This window comes from Spermophilus citellus, assembly GCF_964194105.1.
Source record: "Spermophilus citellus genome assembly, chromosome: 3".
NCBI lineage: Eukaryota > Metazoa > Chordata > Mammalia > Rodentia > Sciuridae > Spermophilus > Spermophilus citellus.
The window spans coordinates 193006419-193024906 of NC_138184.1; the positions used below are offsets into that span (position 1 = coordinate 193006419).

Sequence of the window (18488 nt, forward strand, 5' to 3'; positions counted from 1 at the left end):
AGAGAATGCAGTGCTCAACAACCATGTTATTCCTACTTGTGTCCTGAAACAATTTAAAAATATAACAAAAAAGCAAGTAGGGTTCAAAATATCATTGTTGCATTAAAAGTTGAAGGAGAAAGCTTAGAAGTATTCTTGGATAAGAACACTCAAAATGAAAAATAAATGAGCAAGATGATATAAACCAAGGATTAGATAAAATTACCTACCCTGTCTCTTTAATCTTCCTAATTTACCAATCAGATAAGAAGTATCTTATCTGATTGGTAAATTAGGGTAAATAGAGAAGTAGAACAAGCTAAGGGTCTACAATAAATTGAACAACTCCCAAGGCAAGAAAAAAAATTGTTTATGCCCAATTACAGTACAATAAAATTAGAAATCAATAACACAACAATTGGACAAGAAATCTCTTCATATACACCCAAAGGTAAAACCTGAAAAGCACACTTTTAGGGTATAATATGTCAAACATGTGAGATGCACCAAAGTACTTAGAGAACTTACAGCATTAAATGCTGACATAGAAGAAGGAAAAGCTAAAAGTACACAAGGTTTCGTCTCAAGAAGTTTCATTTTTAAAAAGGAAAAAAAAAAGGAAATAAAATTCAACCAACACAAGTACAAATAAAATGAGATACAAAACAAACAAAAAATAATTCTCAAATCCAGTAGCTTGATTCTGACCAAGTTAACAAAGTAGATCACCTCACAATAAATCAAATAGGAAAAAAAAGCAAAGTTGATACTATTGCAAATAGAAAAGAGATTAGAAAATCTTATTCTATAAATAGTTTTTGCTAATGAATGTAAAACTTAAATGAAAATAACTTACAATGTTATAATTTATCAAGAGCAATAAAAAGGCTACACCATGAAATCTATAATTATTAAAAATTTAAATCTATCAAATATATACTTGTACGTACTCACAATCTAAAACTTTAATAGGTTTAATTATAAATTTTATCAAAATATAAAGAAATAGAGAATGTTAACTCTTACTTTTTTGAAATCTAAAGTACATAAAATCAAATCAAGTGGGGAAAACAAGTAAAGTTTCCCTAACTGCTAAGATAGTGTAATTTTTACAGTAAAACCAGTCAATGAAATAAAACTACCTGGTGAAAATAAATTTCTAAATCATAAAATATTAGTTAACCAAATCATAATGTATTTAATAGATAATTAACATCATGACAAATTATAATTAATTCTGTAAATACAAAGATACATAAATATTAGAAACATCTACTAATATAATTGTACTCATTAACAGAAACAAATAGGGTTTTATTTTTTAATGCTTAATGGAAAACTATGTAATTCAATAATTTACAATAAAAACTTTTAAACCAAACTTGAACTAGAAGAAAAAATTTTCTACATTCAAGGTAATTTATAAACATTGCAGAACAAGGTCATCTGTAAATAGAAGTGACTGCAGATGTCCTCAATCGCTAGTTCTTGCTATCATGCCAGGAAGATCTCAGACAGGTTACTCAGAGTAGCACACATGAGTTTATTAGAAGGGATAGGAAAAGAGAAAAGGGGAACTCACTCAAGGGAAAGAGTGGGTCCTCTCAGATAGGAGAGGGATGGTGCACCCCTCTGGTCCAGTTGTATTGGGGTTTCCAGGGAAGTTTCCAGAAAGTCCTACTCAGGTCTACCTTTTGGCTTTTGACTGACAAGATCCCCTCAGACTTCTGAGTTCCCACTATGAATAATGGTCTTACCCCATGGAGGGGAGATTTTACCATTATAATGGCATGCTAAGGATCCAAGGTAACTCTGGGGTCACTTTGACTCATGCTACCATGATGACCAGTCCTATGTGAAACTCATTCTTATAGGTTTTATGGTTAAGGGAATTTAGTAATAATTAATTATTATTAATAATGATAATTCTGTCTCCTGGAGTCTTGGAATGTAGTCTGTATAAAGGTCTCAACATTTTATTTTTCCCCCAGCTCTGCTTTACAGTAACTCATGTTCTTCATATAGACAGGGAGGAGCCTTTGGGGCCTGTTTTTCTTATGCAAATAACAGATTGTTTGGTGAGAAATGTAGCATATCCTATTGATTAAAGCCACCCAGAGCAGCAGGTAAATTGCTTTTTAAAAGAAAACATGGTAGAGGTCAGCACAGTAGGCCTAATTTATACAATTATCCCTTTAACCTCTTGTTCCCATCACTCATGTCTGTCTGTTACTTATCAATAAATAAGTGTTTGGAAGTAAGAGAGTTCAGGAACATTATATGTTTTAAAAACAGATATACAAGCTAGGAACAGTGGCACATGTCTGTAATCCCAAGCAGCTCCGGAGGCTGACACAGGAGGATCAGAGTTCAAAGCCAGCCTCAGCAAAAGTGAGGTGCTAAGAAACTCAGTAAGACCCTGTCTCTAAATAAAATACAAAATAGGACTGGGGATGTGGCTCAGTGGTTGAGCACCCTTGAGTTCAAACCTCCGTACCCTCTCCCCAAAAAAATAGATATAGAAATAATTAATCTTTTTTTAATCTATAAGACCCAGTTACAAATTTTAGCCAGAAAAATTATATTAATAATATAAGTAAAACTATAAGTAGAAATAAATTAACAAGATGATGTAACATATGTATAAAATTATAAAATCTGATCGAAAGGCATAAAGAACTAAAACATTGGTGAAATAGACCATTTTATGGATAAAAAGTTTCAATATCACAACATCAATTTTACATAAATGTACCTATAAATTCCATGCTATTTGAACATATTGTTAGAGTAACCCAATAAATGGATCCTAAATTGGAGAGGTTAAAGACTAAAAAGAGCACAGCATTTTATTAAGAGAGGAAAGTAGGAGAAGAGATCAAGGGACTTACATAGCTTATGTCAAGGTTTACTCCAAAGCATTGACAGTTAAACAAAGTGATTGCTTAGAAATAAAACAATCACATTAGTGGAACAGGATAGAGAATCTCAGAAATGGATGTTTACATGTAAGAAAGAGGCAGACTGAAAGTCAATGGAGAAGCAGTGGGTGAATAGTGTTGCCAAAATTTGTTATCCATAAAATATTTTTAAACTATATTTAGCACACATAATATAAAAACTGTATTCCAAATAAATTATAGACCTTTAGATAAAGATCAATGCTGCAAAACATTTAAAGAAAATATGGAAAATATATTTATTAACTCAAAATCAAGAAGGGTTTTTTAAATATAACACTAAAAGCACAGTCAAAATTGAAAAAGATTAAAAATTAAATTGTAATTTAAATCTTCTACATAGTAAAATAGATCATAAACAAGGTAACAGGATGAGCCAAACAGGAAAAAATATTTTGAGGCCAATTAATTGAAAGGATTAATGTCTAGGACAGCAATTCTAAAACTTTTGGATCCATAAGAATTTATAGTCTTAAAATTGTTCAGGGTTTCAAAGAGCTTTTCTGTTATTAATCATATAGATAATGTCATCCATGGTTCCTGAGCCAGACTTTGAGAATCACTATTTTAGAATAAAGAATTCCCTTAATTTAATAAGTAAAGACATAGATGTCACTAGATGAAAAAAATAATAATAGCTGCAAGATATAAATAAACAATTTCCATTACAGGAAATCCAAATGCCCCCAAATTTTTATAACTATTTAGTAGCCTTAGTAATCAAAAAGTTTCAATTAAAAATGATAAAATATATTTTCATATGTAAGGGCTAACAAAAATTTTTAAATATAGTATTATAACTTTTCATGACTATTTACAACAGTAGTAATTATTATCTATTATCTGTGGGTACATAAATGTTCACCCTTTGGAGGAAAAAAAGAACAATATTTAATGAAGTTTCAGCTGTCCATATAGTGATATTCATAAATTTCCCTTCTAGATATTATCTTAAAGAAGCATCAATAGACTTCAATAAGGTTAGCAAGGCATTTAAAACACCCTAATAGAGGAAGCAGAAGAATAAATTGTAGTATTTCGTACAATGGAATTTCCAATAACAATTAAAATAGTTGACCAATTTACATTAAAAATCACAGAACACTCACCATCTCTAGCAGTCAGAGAAATGCAAATCAAAACCACCCTAAGATACCATCTCACTCCAGTAAGATTGGCAGCCACTATGAAGTCAAACAACAAGTGCTGGCGAGGATGTGGAGAAAAGGGTACACTTGTACATTGCTGGTGGGACTGCAAATTGGTGCGGCCAATTTGGAAAGCAGTATGGAGATTCCTGGGAAAGCTGGGAATGGAACCACCATTTGACCCAGCTATTGCCCTTCTCGGACTATTCCCTGAAGACCTTAAAAGAGCATGCTACAGGGATACTGCCACATCGATGTTCATAGCAGCACAATTCACAATAGCTAGACTGTGGAACCAACCCAGATGCCCTTCAATAGATGAATGGATAAAAAAAATGTGGCATTTATATACCATGGAGTATTACGCAGCACTAAAAAATGACAAAATCATGGAATTTGCAGGGAAATGGATGGAACTAGAGCAGATTATTTTTAGTGAAGCTAGCCAATCCCTAAAAAACAAATACCAAATGTCTTCTTTGATATAATCAGAGCAACTATGAACAGAGCAGGGAGGAAGAGTAGGAAGAAAAGATTAACATTAAACAGAGACATGAGATGGGAGGGAAAGAGAGAGAAAAGGGAAATTGCATGAAAATGAAGGGAGACCCTCATTGCTATACAAAATTACATATAAGAGGTTGTGAGGGGAATGGGAAAATAAACAAGGAGAGAAATGAATTACAGTAGATGGAGTAGAGAGAGAAGATGGGAGGGAAGGGGAGGTGGGGTTAGTAGAGGATAGGAAAGGTATCAGAATACAACAGTTACTAATAGGGCATTATGTAAAATTGTGGATGTATAACCGACATGATTCTGCAATCTGCATTTGGGGTAAAAATTGGGAGTTCATAACCCACTTGAATCTAATGTATGAAATATGATATGTCAAGAGCTTTGTAATGTTGTGAACAACCAATAAAAAAAATTTAAAAAAAATCACAGAACTATATAATCTATAATATTGACCAATAAGTTTTAGGATTATACATAGAACACAGAAATTGTAAGGCTGCATAAAATATATCATTTGGGGGAATCTATATGAACATAGATATTTAAGAAAAAAATAAAAGCATGCCACAGTCATAACTATACTTTGGAAGAGAGTGCAGTGCTAAGACAGGGAAAGACATGGGATCAGGAAGGATTGTAATAGGACAAGAAGTTTATATCGTTTATTCATTGACAAGCAAAGTAAAACTTAAGCAAACATGACTAAATGGCATATTAATGGAATCGCATGATAGGTAAATGAATGTTTTTTTATTTGTTTTACATGCCTGTCTGTATGTTTGATATTCCATGATACTTTAAAAGCAAACCATAAAATTAAGTTACAAAGTGGTATGATAGCAGGCATGTAATTTTAGTTGAGATTTAGGTGCATAACTACATTGATACAATATTTGCAAGGCAATTTCCAGACAATAAATTGACATTTGACTCTTCAGAAATGGACTTCTTATCCCTTTTCAACTGTTCATGAAAGTTTTGTTAGCCCTCTGTCACCACGATTGTTCTGGGCAATAGAATACTCCTGTCAATGTTTACTGTGTCCCTGCAGATGGACAGTGCTATGAGTATAAATGGATGGCCAGTGCATGGAAGGGCTCTTCCCGAACAGTCTGGTGTCAAAGGTCAGACGGTGTAAATGTAACAGGTAAAACTCCAATTTCTCTTTGCCTTTAAAAGTATTCTTATAACACAAATGTAATTGATTAAAGAAATTAAGAAGGATCCAAGAATAATCTTTCCGTTTCCAACACATGGCTGATGTTAGTACGCCTGAACTCTATACATATGGGGTACTAATGACAAATTATTTTACTTCATGATGTTTCATATTCTCTCCCACTGATAGATAGCCCTTTTAGATATTACTGCTAGAACTTATATAAATAATTTATTAGAATTAGATAGTATTTTAATTAAATAAGTATTTTCAGATTTATTTTACTAGAATTTTATATATTAATAATTTACTACTTTAAAAAAACATTTTTGTACTATTTATACTTGTGCATCTTAAAGCTAATATAAATGCAGACCAAAAATACTATCAGGGGAGCATGATTATACAAATCCACATACTTGCTTGAATTCAGATATCTATCACTTTTAACTTTTTATTAATTAGTAGTCAAGACCTGCTGATAAATCTGGAACTCAGAGCATCTGAAAATCCTCTTTAGTGTTCCCACCCCCAAATTATTATACTTCCAAAGAAGAAAGCCTAAAGAAGTTATTTTAATTGTATTTTGATCTAAGTATACCTCCAAAGAACTACCCTAAGCTGCAGTTACTAAAAGGTTCTTTGTATAAGCTCAGGAAATTTGAGGGATCCCAAGGACCCATTAAAAGGGAAAGAAACTTTGGTGCTGGATACGTAGTGAATCACACTGCAAATTTCCTAAGAAACAATGAAGTTTGGAACCAGATTCAACCTCAGACATGTGAACCCAAAAATCTAATGTCTCTCCTTAAACCATTTCTTTTCATAGATCTAATATACAGGAAGCTCCATAGCATAGCAGCAGCAGTATTGAAAATAAACTGCTCAGGGCTCCTGCCGACTAGCTTCTATTGTTTTGACCCTCCTTGTGCATTTGGATGCCTCAGAGTAATGTCCATTTATAAATTTAACTTTAATATATATGGTAAGATAATAGGAGCAGGGATCGATATGCTTCTTGAAAAGCATCAATTTTATATTGAATTTTAAATTACCCAGATTTATTGAAACCTAATTACTTATTTCCTCCCTGTGAAAACTAGAACAGCATGTCAAATTGCTTTCTTGATTTTTCACATGAGAAAGCTGTATCAGGAAACCCTTGACAATAGCATCTCCCAGTGGACACATGTATAAGAAAGAAAAGACACTTTACTAGAAAACTCTTGGCTTTTTCCACAGGGTTGTTTTAGAGGAGAAAAATCTGTCCAAACCCCATTAGAAGAAGGCTACGATGAAAAGAGCACTAGATAGGGGAGCATAGGCTTTCTGAACCAGAAGGTGTACAAAGGTCACCCACTCAACTCAGAGATTGAAAATTAATGTCTACATTCTTCTTCAAATTATTCTAAGGGAATTTAACAGCTTTGCCAGAGGGTCCTGTCAGTTTGCATTTTTTCCAATATGGATGCAAATATTTGTCTACCCTTTTATTACATGTAAGAAGCTCTTTTCCCACTGCATTTGGGACTATTTCCCCAATGCAAAATAAAGTCAACCTTTAAAGACTTATTTATAGAAATCATATTTTAATTTCTTTTCAACACAATAGTGTCCAATGTATTTTTTTTCTAATGCAGTCTAATGCAGTACCAAAAAGCCAAAGTGCAAATAATTTGTGATAAACTCTATGTACATTCTTCTTCCATCTTTTAGGAGAGATAAGATTCTTTATGAGAGCTATACAAGCCTGTAAAGTACATTACCTATCTGGGTCAATTGCTTTAATTTATAAATTGTCCCTATAAAAACTTGAGATACTTCTTTCCTTTTCTTAATGTATTTAATGATAATAACTTATATGGCCACTTAACTCCAATTGCCTTGCGATTGCTAACTGTATTTTCATAACAACTTTTCCATGAATATTTTGATTTGTAATGCAGAAAGACAAAGCATTAACAATAGACACCTTTGATTAAATCCAGAGGGTCATCAATTCCATAAATAAAGAAAAATTTGCTTGGCTAAAATCCTATTAAAATGAACAAATATAATTTAAAACTATGGGTTCCTTCCTGTCAACCAATTATTATTTATTTCAGACATCTATTCCCATCTTTAATACATCACTTACAACAGGCACAGTTGGTACTGTGCTAGAAAACAAAGAAGAGTAAATTGGTACAATATCAAGTTAAGGAAATAATACACATAAAGATGCCCCCCATACCCTACAATAAGAGAAGTAATGATTTTTCTCAAAATGAAATACGCATTGTCAAAAATACATTTATGTGGTAGTCACATAATTTAAAGAGTTATTTCAAGGGACTTGAAAAATATTATTTCAAATAGCCAAGAAAGAATTTGAACTTTAAAAGAAAATTAAATTTGCTTTTCAATTGTTGAGCTTGGCTTCAGGAACTATTGACAGAAGGAGGTTGTGTGCCACTAGTATTTTCAAGAGAGCAGCTATAAAATCATCTTTTTGGCAAACATATTGAATAGCTACTAAGTGCCAGACCCTGTCCTCCCAGAGTGAGTAAAAAGGGCTTCAAGTTGTTAAATAAAATGATAAAGATCAATCCAACATTTCATGGAGAGAAAAATCCTAGGTATTCCCAAATGGTTCAAAATTCAAAGACAACAGTATTTTTTATCTTAGCAAGAAATGCTATTTGCTAAAATATGATTTTTGGTCCTGCAGGGGGCTGCTTGGTGGTGAGCCAGCCTGATGCTGATAGGTCTTGTAACCCCCCGTGCACTCAGCCTCATTCATACTGCAGTGAGGTATGTGTGAATTCATGAGGATGCACAAGTTGCCTCCATCCTTTATCACCCTTCTATGTAGTTCCCCAAAACATGTCTTAAGATACAAAAATTCTATTTTTAGACTGCTTTTTTAAAGCAATGTAAATGATTCTGAATGTGCCTACTTTTAGAATAACTTTATTTAAACCCCAAAAGTAGAGATGTTTAAATGTACTTAAGACAGAAATTACGTTGTGAAATCTCTCGAACAATCCTTCTTTGAAACTCTCCAAGTACAGTTTGTTGTGCTTTCAAAGACTTGCATGCCTAGTAGAACTCTTCTTGTTCTCCTGCAGACAAAGGCATGCCGCTGTGAAGAGGGGTACACTGAGGTCATGTCTTCTAACAGCACACTCGAGCAATGCACACTTATCCCTGTGGTGGTGATACCCACCATGGAGGACAAGAGAGGAGATGTGAAAACCAGTCGGGCAGTACATCCAACCCAGCCCTCCAGTAACCCAGCAGGACGGGGCAGGACCTGGTTTCTGCAGCCATTTGGGCCAGGTGAAATGAGTAGACAGTGTTGATTCAGAATATTTTATTTAGACATTTAGCCAGTGGCAAAGGATTTTTTTTAAATAAGCAATTATTTTCACATGAGCTATTATTGTTTCATCTAAACATGAGCTATTATTATTTCATTTATTCTGATATTCATTTTATTTATTCTGATATGACCATCTAGTCACATATATTTTAATTTTTATTATATGTGAAGCCACTTATGCCCAAAGTTTACAGAAATGAAATTACTTTCTTCTGAGAAAAAAATTAGTATTGATATTATTTCAATCCTAGTCTTGAAGTTACAAGTATAATTAATTGTATATTGAGATACAGTGATGAAAATATGAATTAGGAAAAAGTATACTATCATTCAGAATTGTGACAAATAATAGTATATAGACATTTGAGAATTTTCTATTTGATCACAAAGAATTAATACTTAGGATCTTAACTGGGAACTTGAGTAATGCAGTCCTTTGCCAGGGGCACTTGGTAGCCAACAATTTATATCAGCCCTAAAAGTTGTCATACTCAAAAATCTCAGAATCTGTACTAGCACCAGATACACCGGAGTAGGGGTGGAGCCTTCCCTTCTGGATGGAAAGATTCAAACTTCATGACTGACCAGACCATTTTCATATTAAATAGATAGCTCTCAACATCTCTCTTAATGGACTTGAAGCTCATACAGGTAAAAGCTTGAAGGCCTGCTGAAGTGGTGTAAAGTGCTACTCCTCCTACTCTGCACATTTTCTTTCCCAGTTTGGATTCAATCACACACTCAGCCCTGGAACTAACCTGGTGCTTGAAAATGTCCCACAAGCGTTATATTAAGATCATGCCACTTTTTCTCACAACCTGAAGGAATCACTAGTTCACAACCAAAGGAAATCTCCAGGCACAGCCAGGCATAGTCTACTTTATAGCTCCAATAGGAACATGAGAAAAGGAAGAAAGGAATTTACGTAGCTATTTCTAATCAATTAAATCAAAATACCTTCTCTATTGAAGAATCAGTATTAAAGTATTTTAAATATTTGTGATTAATTTTATCTACGCTATTCCTGTTTAAATTAGGCTTTTAGCCAAAAATACAGTTTATTTTGCAAAACTGACTTGTCTGTGTAAGTTTAGTAAACTCTTCTCTCAGTGTTCATGATGTGGACTAGCAGATGGCCATAAGTAATCTTGACTTTCAAGCGAGTCTTCTCACATTAAAACCACGCTTTTTAAAAGGGGAAATATTAATAAACATTAAAGAATATTACTGTAATTATTTTAAATTTAATATATCATTTTCCTCCAAAATAAGAACTTTAATATATTTAAAAAATGCATATCTTGGAAAGTGGCAGAAATTCTTTGCTTTATGAAAAACCCAAATACTTGTTGAAGAATTTTCAGGGCAGAGGAACCCAATAGTGGAAATGCTCTTTTGATTCTATACTCAGCTGAAATTTTTTTTTTTTTGGAAAAATCTTTAGGATTGAAACGAAACAATATTTAGAATATTAATTGAGATTTTTTTTCTGCAAATGACCCTCTAAGTTGGTCTAGCTCCAGGCCAAAAACATTGTATGTTATGCATTTTCTTCTGAAGCCTTTCAACTATTGAATACACCAGAGTCTCCATGGGGTCCATTTGCCCAATCTATAATTTTAACACTAATATCATATATTTAATTATACACATGCAACAGAAAATACGTTGATGTTGGGATCAAATTAAGTTAGGCAACATCATTAATAGCATCTTGTGTTTGAAGTTTATTCAGAGCATAAAACTGAGAAGTTCAAAGAGAATACGACCAGAAAAACAAATTAGAAAAGATCCTGTCATGCCTAATTCCATATAATAGAAAAGGAAGCAGTAAAACTTAGAAATACTTTTATGTTATTCAAAATGGATTCTTTGCAAATGATATTTGTCAAATCAATTTTAAAACATACTGTAGATGCAGACAAGACAGATAATTAATCACAAAAAAATGTTAAATATATTCACTTTCATCTGTAACTAAAACATTAAAATGACAGAGTTAGTGTTCAAATACCTGTGTGTATCAACTGTAGATTGTGGGACTTTCTTAAAATAGGACTACTTTTAATCTTTTCTTATGTCATTCTCAAAATTCGTGGGAAATCATAAGGCAGTGTCTATGTAAATAGCACGTACATTGAATCTGAAGTAAAAGTCAGGTAAGAAGCAGCACAAGTTTAGACATATAAACCTGACATCTGAACACAAATACTATTTGCTACTTTTCAATTCAGTTTTATTGCTAATTTATCTTTAACAAAGCAGCATCTAACTCATAATATAGATTTACATTAATCAATAACTGTGCTGAAGCGATAATTCATTTTGAGTTTTGAATTGGTCATAGTTAAAGACTCATTGGTCATTGGTCATAGTTAAAGACTGTCATATGTATTCCAGACCAATGTGAATTAATGCCTAATATCCATTCCTCTTAGATGGGAGACTAAGGACCTGGGTTTACGGTGTAGCCGCTGGGGCATTTGTGTTACTCATCTTTATTGTCTCCATGATTTATCTAGCTTGGTGAGTGTTTAAATATTTAAAAATCTAATGTCTCTATTTCAAAGAAAACACTTTTAGTTGCCTATAACTCTGGAAAAAAAAACTAATGCCTGAAATATAGTGTATTCATTCCCTGTTCACATAAAATTCTAAATAAATAAGACTTTAGTCTTAAAAATCTAAAAAAATCTGGGCCATGTAAGTCTCTTGAGATAAACCAGAATTGTTTTAGATCATCTTTTCAAGTTTGCTACCTTGTAAGTATACCAAGAAAGATGCTTTGTATGGACTGTGGTGAATTATACATTTTTATATTGAATTACTACTGGAGAAAGATGTTATGGTAATACATAATCTTATTCAACCATCTTGGCAAACATGTATTATTTATAAATTGTACATTATTTATAAAGTTTTGTGGCCAAGTACAGATGATCATACTATAATGTTGCTTCTGTTGTTTATACTAAAGGACACAAGGATAATTTGTCTTTTAGAGGCTAGTAAAATACTTGAAACTTATTTAACATTTTTTTCCAAAACACAAAACTGAAATTTAAAGAGACCCAGAACACTAAATTCTAAGGTTGAATTTAGTTTTGCAGGAAAGTGGGCAATTTAGGTTGATCAATTCATTTTGCTTATTTTTAAAATATAAGATGATAAAAATTATAATTGAAGATTGATTTTTTTCTTTCTCTCAATTTTAATGTATTTCTTACAGCAAAAAGCCAAAGAAACCCCAAAGAAGGCAAAACAACCGACTGAAACCTTTAACCTTAGCTTATGATGGAGATGCAGACATGTAACACTTAACTTTCCTGGCAACAACCAGTTTTGGCTTTCTGACCTTGTTGTAGATATCCAGAGGCTGCAGCAACAGTATCCAAACTCTGTGGATTATAATTCACTTTAACTTAAAAAACAAGAAAGAAAATGAAAATGAAAATCATGCTGCTACTGAGCTATTCAAGATAGCACCACTAACATATAAGCCAACAACCTTCAGAATTCTAGAAGTTTGTCATCTTCTCTGAAATCTACCAATTGAAAAAACACTTTCATTTCTAAAATATAGTGGTAAAATTGGCCATTGGATGCCTGACACAAGGCTGTTTGCAATGATAGCCCACGAACATTCTAGCATGAAGAGTTTGTAACAAGACCTCTGCAATACTACAGTAAAGCATAACAACATATATACTCAATTGATTGACACACATTATAATGTCATATTATATACTTGTCAATAAGCAACTTTAACAGTGAAGAAGAGAAAAGTTCCAAGGTAAACAGAAAATCCATTGAATAAGTTCAGCATCTTCCTGGTTTGATGGTTGCTTTTATTGACCTGCATTTCAGAGACAGAGACTCTTTTATAAGACTCACTCTTGGCTCTCTCCAATGTACGAATGCTGGACATGTACTAGTATCTTAGAAGAAAGAGTCCTCAAGTTCAGTATTTTATAGTGGTTATTGTCTGGAAAGCTAAATTGCTTGTGTTGATACATTTCTACTTTCCTTGATTTTCAAACTGGTTGCCTGCATCTTTTTTGCTTATGGAAGGCACATTTTTGCACTATATTAGTGCAGCATGATAGACACTTAACCAATATGCCATAGAAACTGCCTCTTTTCATATGGGATGAAGACATCTTTGCCAAGAGTGTCATGGAGACTTCTGCAAGTTCTTGTATCCTGAAGAGAGTAAAGTTCAGTTTGGATGGCAACAGGATGGATTCAGCGGTTACCTGCTGTATACACTCTTCCTCGGCTCTGCAGCCATTGTAAAACTGACAACATGGCGGTACCTTAAGCCCAATAACTCTCCAAATAGTGGATCCCTCTAGTTGGTTTGTAATTGTTCTTTGAAGGCTCTTTATGACTAGATTTTTATATTTGTTATCTTTGTTACAAAAAGAAAAGAAAAGAAAAAAAGAAACTGCTTGTCTTTTTAATTTCAGGAAGATGGAGAAGAAGGTAATCTCATCAATGATTTCTGTAACTAAAAGAAATCAAAAGTATGTGTTGATTTTTCTTTCTCCCTGATTTGCTCTCGGTTTCAGAGTGAAGGACTGTCTTGTAGGCAGTATGTCAAAATCCATACTCTTTTGTCTTTCTTACTAGTAAAATTTGAACCAGTCTTTTATTGTAGAATTTCAAAACCTAAACTTTAAAAAATATATATATTAAAAATCTAGACCAAGGGCGGCAAACCGTTTCTATAAAGGATCAGACAGTAAATATTTTCAGCCCAGTCTTCATTGCAGTTTCTCAACTCTGACATTGTATAATGTTGCCAGAGATGACACAAAAAAAAGAAAAAGGATGAATACGGCTGTTTTCCAGAAAAACACTTTTTAAAAGCAGCCAGCACACCACATTTACAGGTTCTAGTTTGCCGACAACCATTCCAGATGGTTTTAAGTCTAACTCTCCGTTGCATCTTTAGTTTTCATTCATTTATGCTCTGTCACCAGTGTTTAATTTCAAAGGTGAAAATTCAGGCATTAAACTTACATTGCACTAGAAGTAGTTATATTTGTCACAGATATAGCTCTGAGATTGCACAGTGGAACAGTTTCTAACTTAGGAGAACTCCGTTTTATGAAAAGAAAGCTTGAATGGTGACCTTAAAAAGCAGCACTGTTTTTTAGGCAATATTGACTGTAATGACCTTTGGGAGCAAGGAGAATGTTAGGTTTTCATGTCTTTTAAAAATTGTAAGCAAGTTATTTCATCTTAAACATAGTCATGTAGCTATAAAAGTGATTGGGATTATAAAGCATCTTCCCCTCACATAGTATACAGTGGATTTTGATTTCCCCCTGCTGTCCACTAGAGTATTTGCAAAGATTACAAAAGACATTAGAATGTCCCCCAAATGAAAATATTTCTACATATTGCAATAGGAACTGTTGTAAGCATTCATTCTTTATGCAATATTCACTATATTAAGTAATGCAAATACTTCAAAGATAACAGGTAGTCAGGAAGATAAGAAATTCTACTTTAAACCAAGGACTCAACCATGGAAAAACATAAAAACAAAGTCCATTTTACCTTTTTTAATGGAAGAGAAAGAAGAAGTAATATTGTTACTCTAAAACGGTGAGGGTCAATATATGTACTCAGGAGACTTCCAGATAATACTCAGATTGATCTCTTTGGTAAAATGTACTCCATTCATCCAAAATGGTTGAGAAAAAAATCTATTAAAATTACTTGAAAATTGCAAAAGTCTTATGAAGTGTATGCAACACCTAGTAATTTTGAAAAGGGGAATAGAATAAAATACTGTTCCTACAAAAGCTGTACTTAAGATATTATAAAAAGACAAATCAGTATCATCCTGCCTAGGTTGTAAGAAATAAATGAACTAAGAGATCAAAAATTATAAAATGTTATAAAAATATAAGACATTATATCCAAAAATTGATGACATCTCACAGCACTATATATGTGGAAGACATTAGGTGCTATGTGAACCAATGCCAGGGAACATACTAGATGCTTATTGTTAATATAAATTAATACTAGATGGCCTCTTATGATGTGAAAAGAAGGGAAGATAATTATTTGGCCAGTTCAAACAAGTGGAGATTATCATATTTATGTTTGTTTAGTTTTTTGGCATGAGTTCATAATGAGTTAAATACTGGAAATTCATCAAAACCTTATTCTTTGTGCTCATTCTAAGAATTTAGGAGGTGAACATGGTAAATTGTCTAACACTTTTGCCTTGACAAAATGCTCTGAGCCCAAAAAGGTTTAGAAATACTGTTCTATAAGCATGAAGATCTGCTTGGTTTAAAAAAAAAGAAAAGAAAAAATATTGTTATATGATTATGTTGGACTGTTTCAGTAGAAACCATGTAGAAGTGGCATACTTATCTCTCTTGAAAGGGACTGATTTGCTTATTTATCAATACCTCATTCAGTTCATTGACTATAATCCTAATTTCAAAGCCTTTTTGAGGACACAACAGTGGAGCTTAAGCTACTAAAGGGAGTGCATAAAAGCATGTCTCAATTACTTATAACTAAGCACAAATTACATTTAAGAAATATTTATTGAATTATTACATGTAAAAACACTCTGCTAGGCACCATGAAAACTAATAATGGCTTTTGGAAACATAGGTACCTCAGACATTCAGAAGAAGGAAAAGAAGCTTAAGGAGTAATGATAGCGCTTGAACACATTGTCCTTTACTCTGGATTTGCTTATAGATGTGGTTAGTATTATTCTATATGTAATGTGACTTAGGACACGCTATCAAAAGCTTAATGTTTTTCCTCCTCCACCCTCAGATAGATGGAAATGGTCATTATGACTTAATCAGAAACCTGTAAAGTTCCTGGCCATTCAAAGATGAAGTCATTTCTTACATGAAGCCAGTGGCAACTCTCACATATTTATTTACCTCCTCCAACTTTGGTCCTTTATGATTTTCGCTTCCTGGTATCTCTCTACATTTCTCTCTTATCAATGACTGATCTTGTCTGTGTCCCTCAGAAGCACCTTCCACTGACCACGCTCAGTACTTTATTAAAAAAAAAAAAAAGTAGAGAACACTTATATTTCCTTCCTGCTGGAATCAAAGTGTCACTTAGAATGTGAGCATCTTGGTTAAACAGAATGCACTGGTCAAAGAAGTGAGAAAAGGGCAAGGAAAGCTGTGGAGGACATGCAAAAGAAAAAAATAACTTTTTCTATTAAAAAAAAAATACTGTCAATTCTTACCCTCGCTTTATTGGTGCCCTGTATCCTCTTAGCCCCCTGTTTCTGTCTGTGTCTTTGCTTACTTCCCACCCTACCAGACAGTGAGGGAGGCCTATGCTTTTCAGTACTGTGAAGCAAGAAGAACCCATTCCTAGGTGGATTGGGGGTCTGAATATGCAAGGATCATGCTTCTCATGTTTCTTGCTCTATTTCCCTTCCAAGATGGAGAGTTCCAAAGGACAGCAGTCTGGGAACAACTCTTAAGGGAATCTTGCAGAGCATGGTTTTCCTGGGTCTAGGTTAGATGTGAGAACCACACCTGCCTGTTCTCGTGATAATTGTTCCACCTGGTCCTACCCTCAGGTGTCCTCGGCTGTGCAGCTGGACTTCAGGCATCTGATACTGGAGTGTGGGCCTTGAAAATGGTTATTCTTTTATGAAAAGGGTATTTTACAGTGTGAAATGATAATTCCATATCTAGCAGGGACACCGAAAAATGGGCATGCCTACTTTATTAAGTGAATAAAACAAATGCTAAGTGAATAGTTAATTTTGCAGGGTTGTTTGTTTGTTTGTTTGTTTGTTTTTGTGTGTGTACTTCTGCCAAGCCACACCATTAAACAGGAAGAATATGAAGAGTTTTAGTTTGTGGGAGTCAAGATTTTAGTGATCAAAAATCTCTATTCTATTTAGAATGTAACTAGGTGTCGTTTTTATGGTTGTATTCTATAGGGTTGTTTTTGTTTTGTTTTGTTTTGTTTTCCTTTAAGTAAAAGCTTTTAGATTACCTATTTCAAGCCTCAATAAACTTTTCCCAACTACTTTTCAGGAATCTAATTGTGTTTATTTTTAGAAAATAAACAGTTAGATTCCTTTTCTGGTACTTTTTCCTACCCATTTCTATAGCAATTTGAAGAGATCAGTATCTGCCATTGTAAAATACAACTTTAGTAAATTTATGAACTTTCTATAAATTATAATCCCCTAAATATGTATTTTTTGTTAATTTAACTATCTGAGTATTTATTTTGTTTAAATAAGGAGGCAGCTGTCTATGAGTTTTTTGTTAATATTACTTTGTAAATTGTGTAATTTATTTTAAATTATGTACATTTCTTTTATAACGCACAAAATGTCTATGTACAATTAACTACAGATTTGCAAATAAACAATGTCACTAAGCTTTATTCAGTTAATACAGAATGGCATGTGAAGATGTAATATGATTTTTTTACATTTTCATATGGATTATTTGTAAATAACTATATTGCTGAAAACATAAACATGGAAGTCATTTTCATTCTAATCATGTGATTATGTGCATCTGTGTTTTAATTTACTTCATAAATGTGGGTGGAATATTTTTTTCAGTGAATATCCAAATCACTTTACTACTGTATTGCCCTTTCCTGAGTATTTTTTTAACAACTCCAATTTAGAAAGTTTGAAAAATTCAAATTTTGCCTTAAAAGTCAACTGAGGCCACAAGATTAATCATTAAGATCAAAGAACGTCTTGGTTACTGGTAAATTAAAAGAAGGCACTAGCAAAGAATGATGGAACACTCTAGAAGTAAGCACAGATCTTCCTGTCTCAGCAGTCTAAGGCTGTGTGTACCCCTAAAAGGCCATACATGGAAATTAAGGCAGGCAATAACACACTAACCAATTCAGAAATGAGTGCACAACTTGGACAAATCACTGCCAGGGAAATTTATAGTTAAAACATTTTCTGAAGTAGCCATTGGCTAGGATACAACTAAATGGAGAACACTTTAATCTCATCATACATGAACCACTCAAAACCTGCAGCTAGCCTCCTACACCTGATGAAAAAATGGTGGGTGAGGGGTTGGCATTGAAGCTCAGTGGTAGATTACTTGCCTCGCTCGTGCAAGGCCCTGGGTTTGATCCCCAGTTCCCCACCCAAATAAAGTAATTTTTGGTCTCATTTTCTCTGCTGTTCATTACAATTGAATCTAGATAAAAGTTTTTAAAAATGTATCAGATATTTCTTTCTATCTTGACATTCAGAGTCTCATGACTTACTTCATTTTTTTTTTATTTTGCAACTCCAATGGATGTCTTTAAACACAAATACAAACATGACTACTTTACATTCTACATTTGTT

The 18488-nt window shown here is 33.3% G+C and overlaps 2 protein-coding genes across 3 annotated transcripts in view; one reads left to right on the forward strand and one right to left on the reverse strand.

Moving 5' to 3' along the window:
• Window positions 1-18153, forward strand: part of THSD7A (thrombospondin type 1 domain containing 7A) — a 394233-nt gene extending 376080 nt beyond the window's left edge. Inside the window, exons 23-27 of the mRNA XM_081283672.1 lie at window positions 5655-5750; window positions 8473-8555; window positions 8873-9083; window positions 11565-11652; window positions 12356-18153. Of these exons, the coding sequence (XP_081139798.1) occupies window positions 5655-5750; window positions 8473-8555; window positions 8873-9083; window positions 11565-11652; window positions 12356-12440 (563 nt within the window). The 3' untranslated portion in view covers window positions 12441-18153. The remainder of the gene's footprint in view (window positions 1-5654; window positions 5751-8472; window positions 8556-8872; window positions 9084-11564; window positions 11653-12355) is intronic.
• Window positions 1-18488, reverse strand: part of PHF14 (PHD finger protein 14) — a 604994-nt gene that overhangs the window by 208345 nt on the left and 378161 nt on the right. The window lies entirely within an intron of this gene.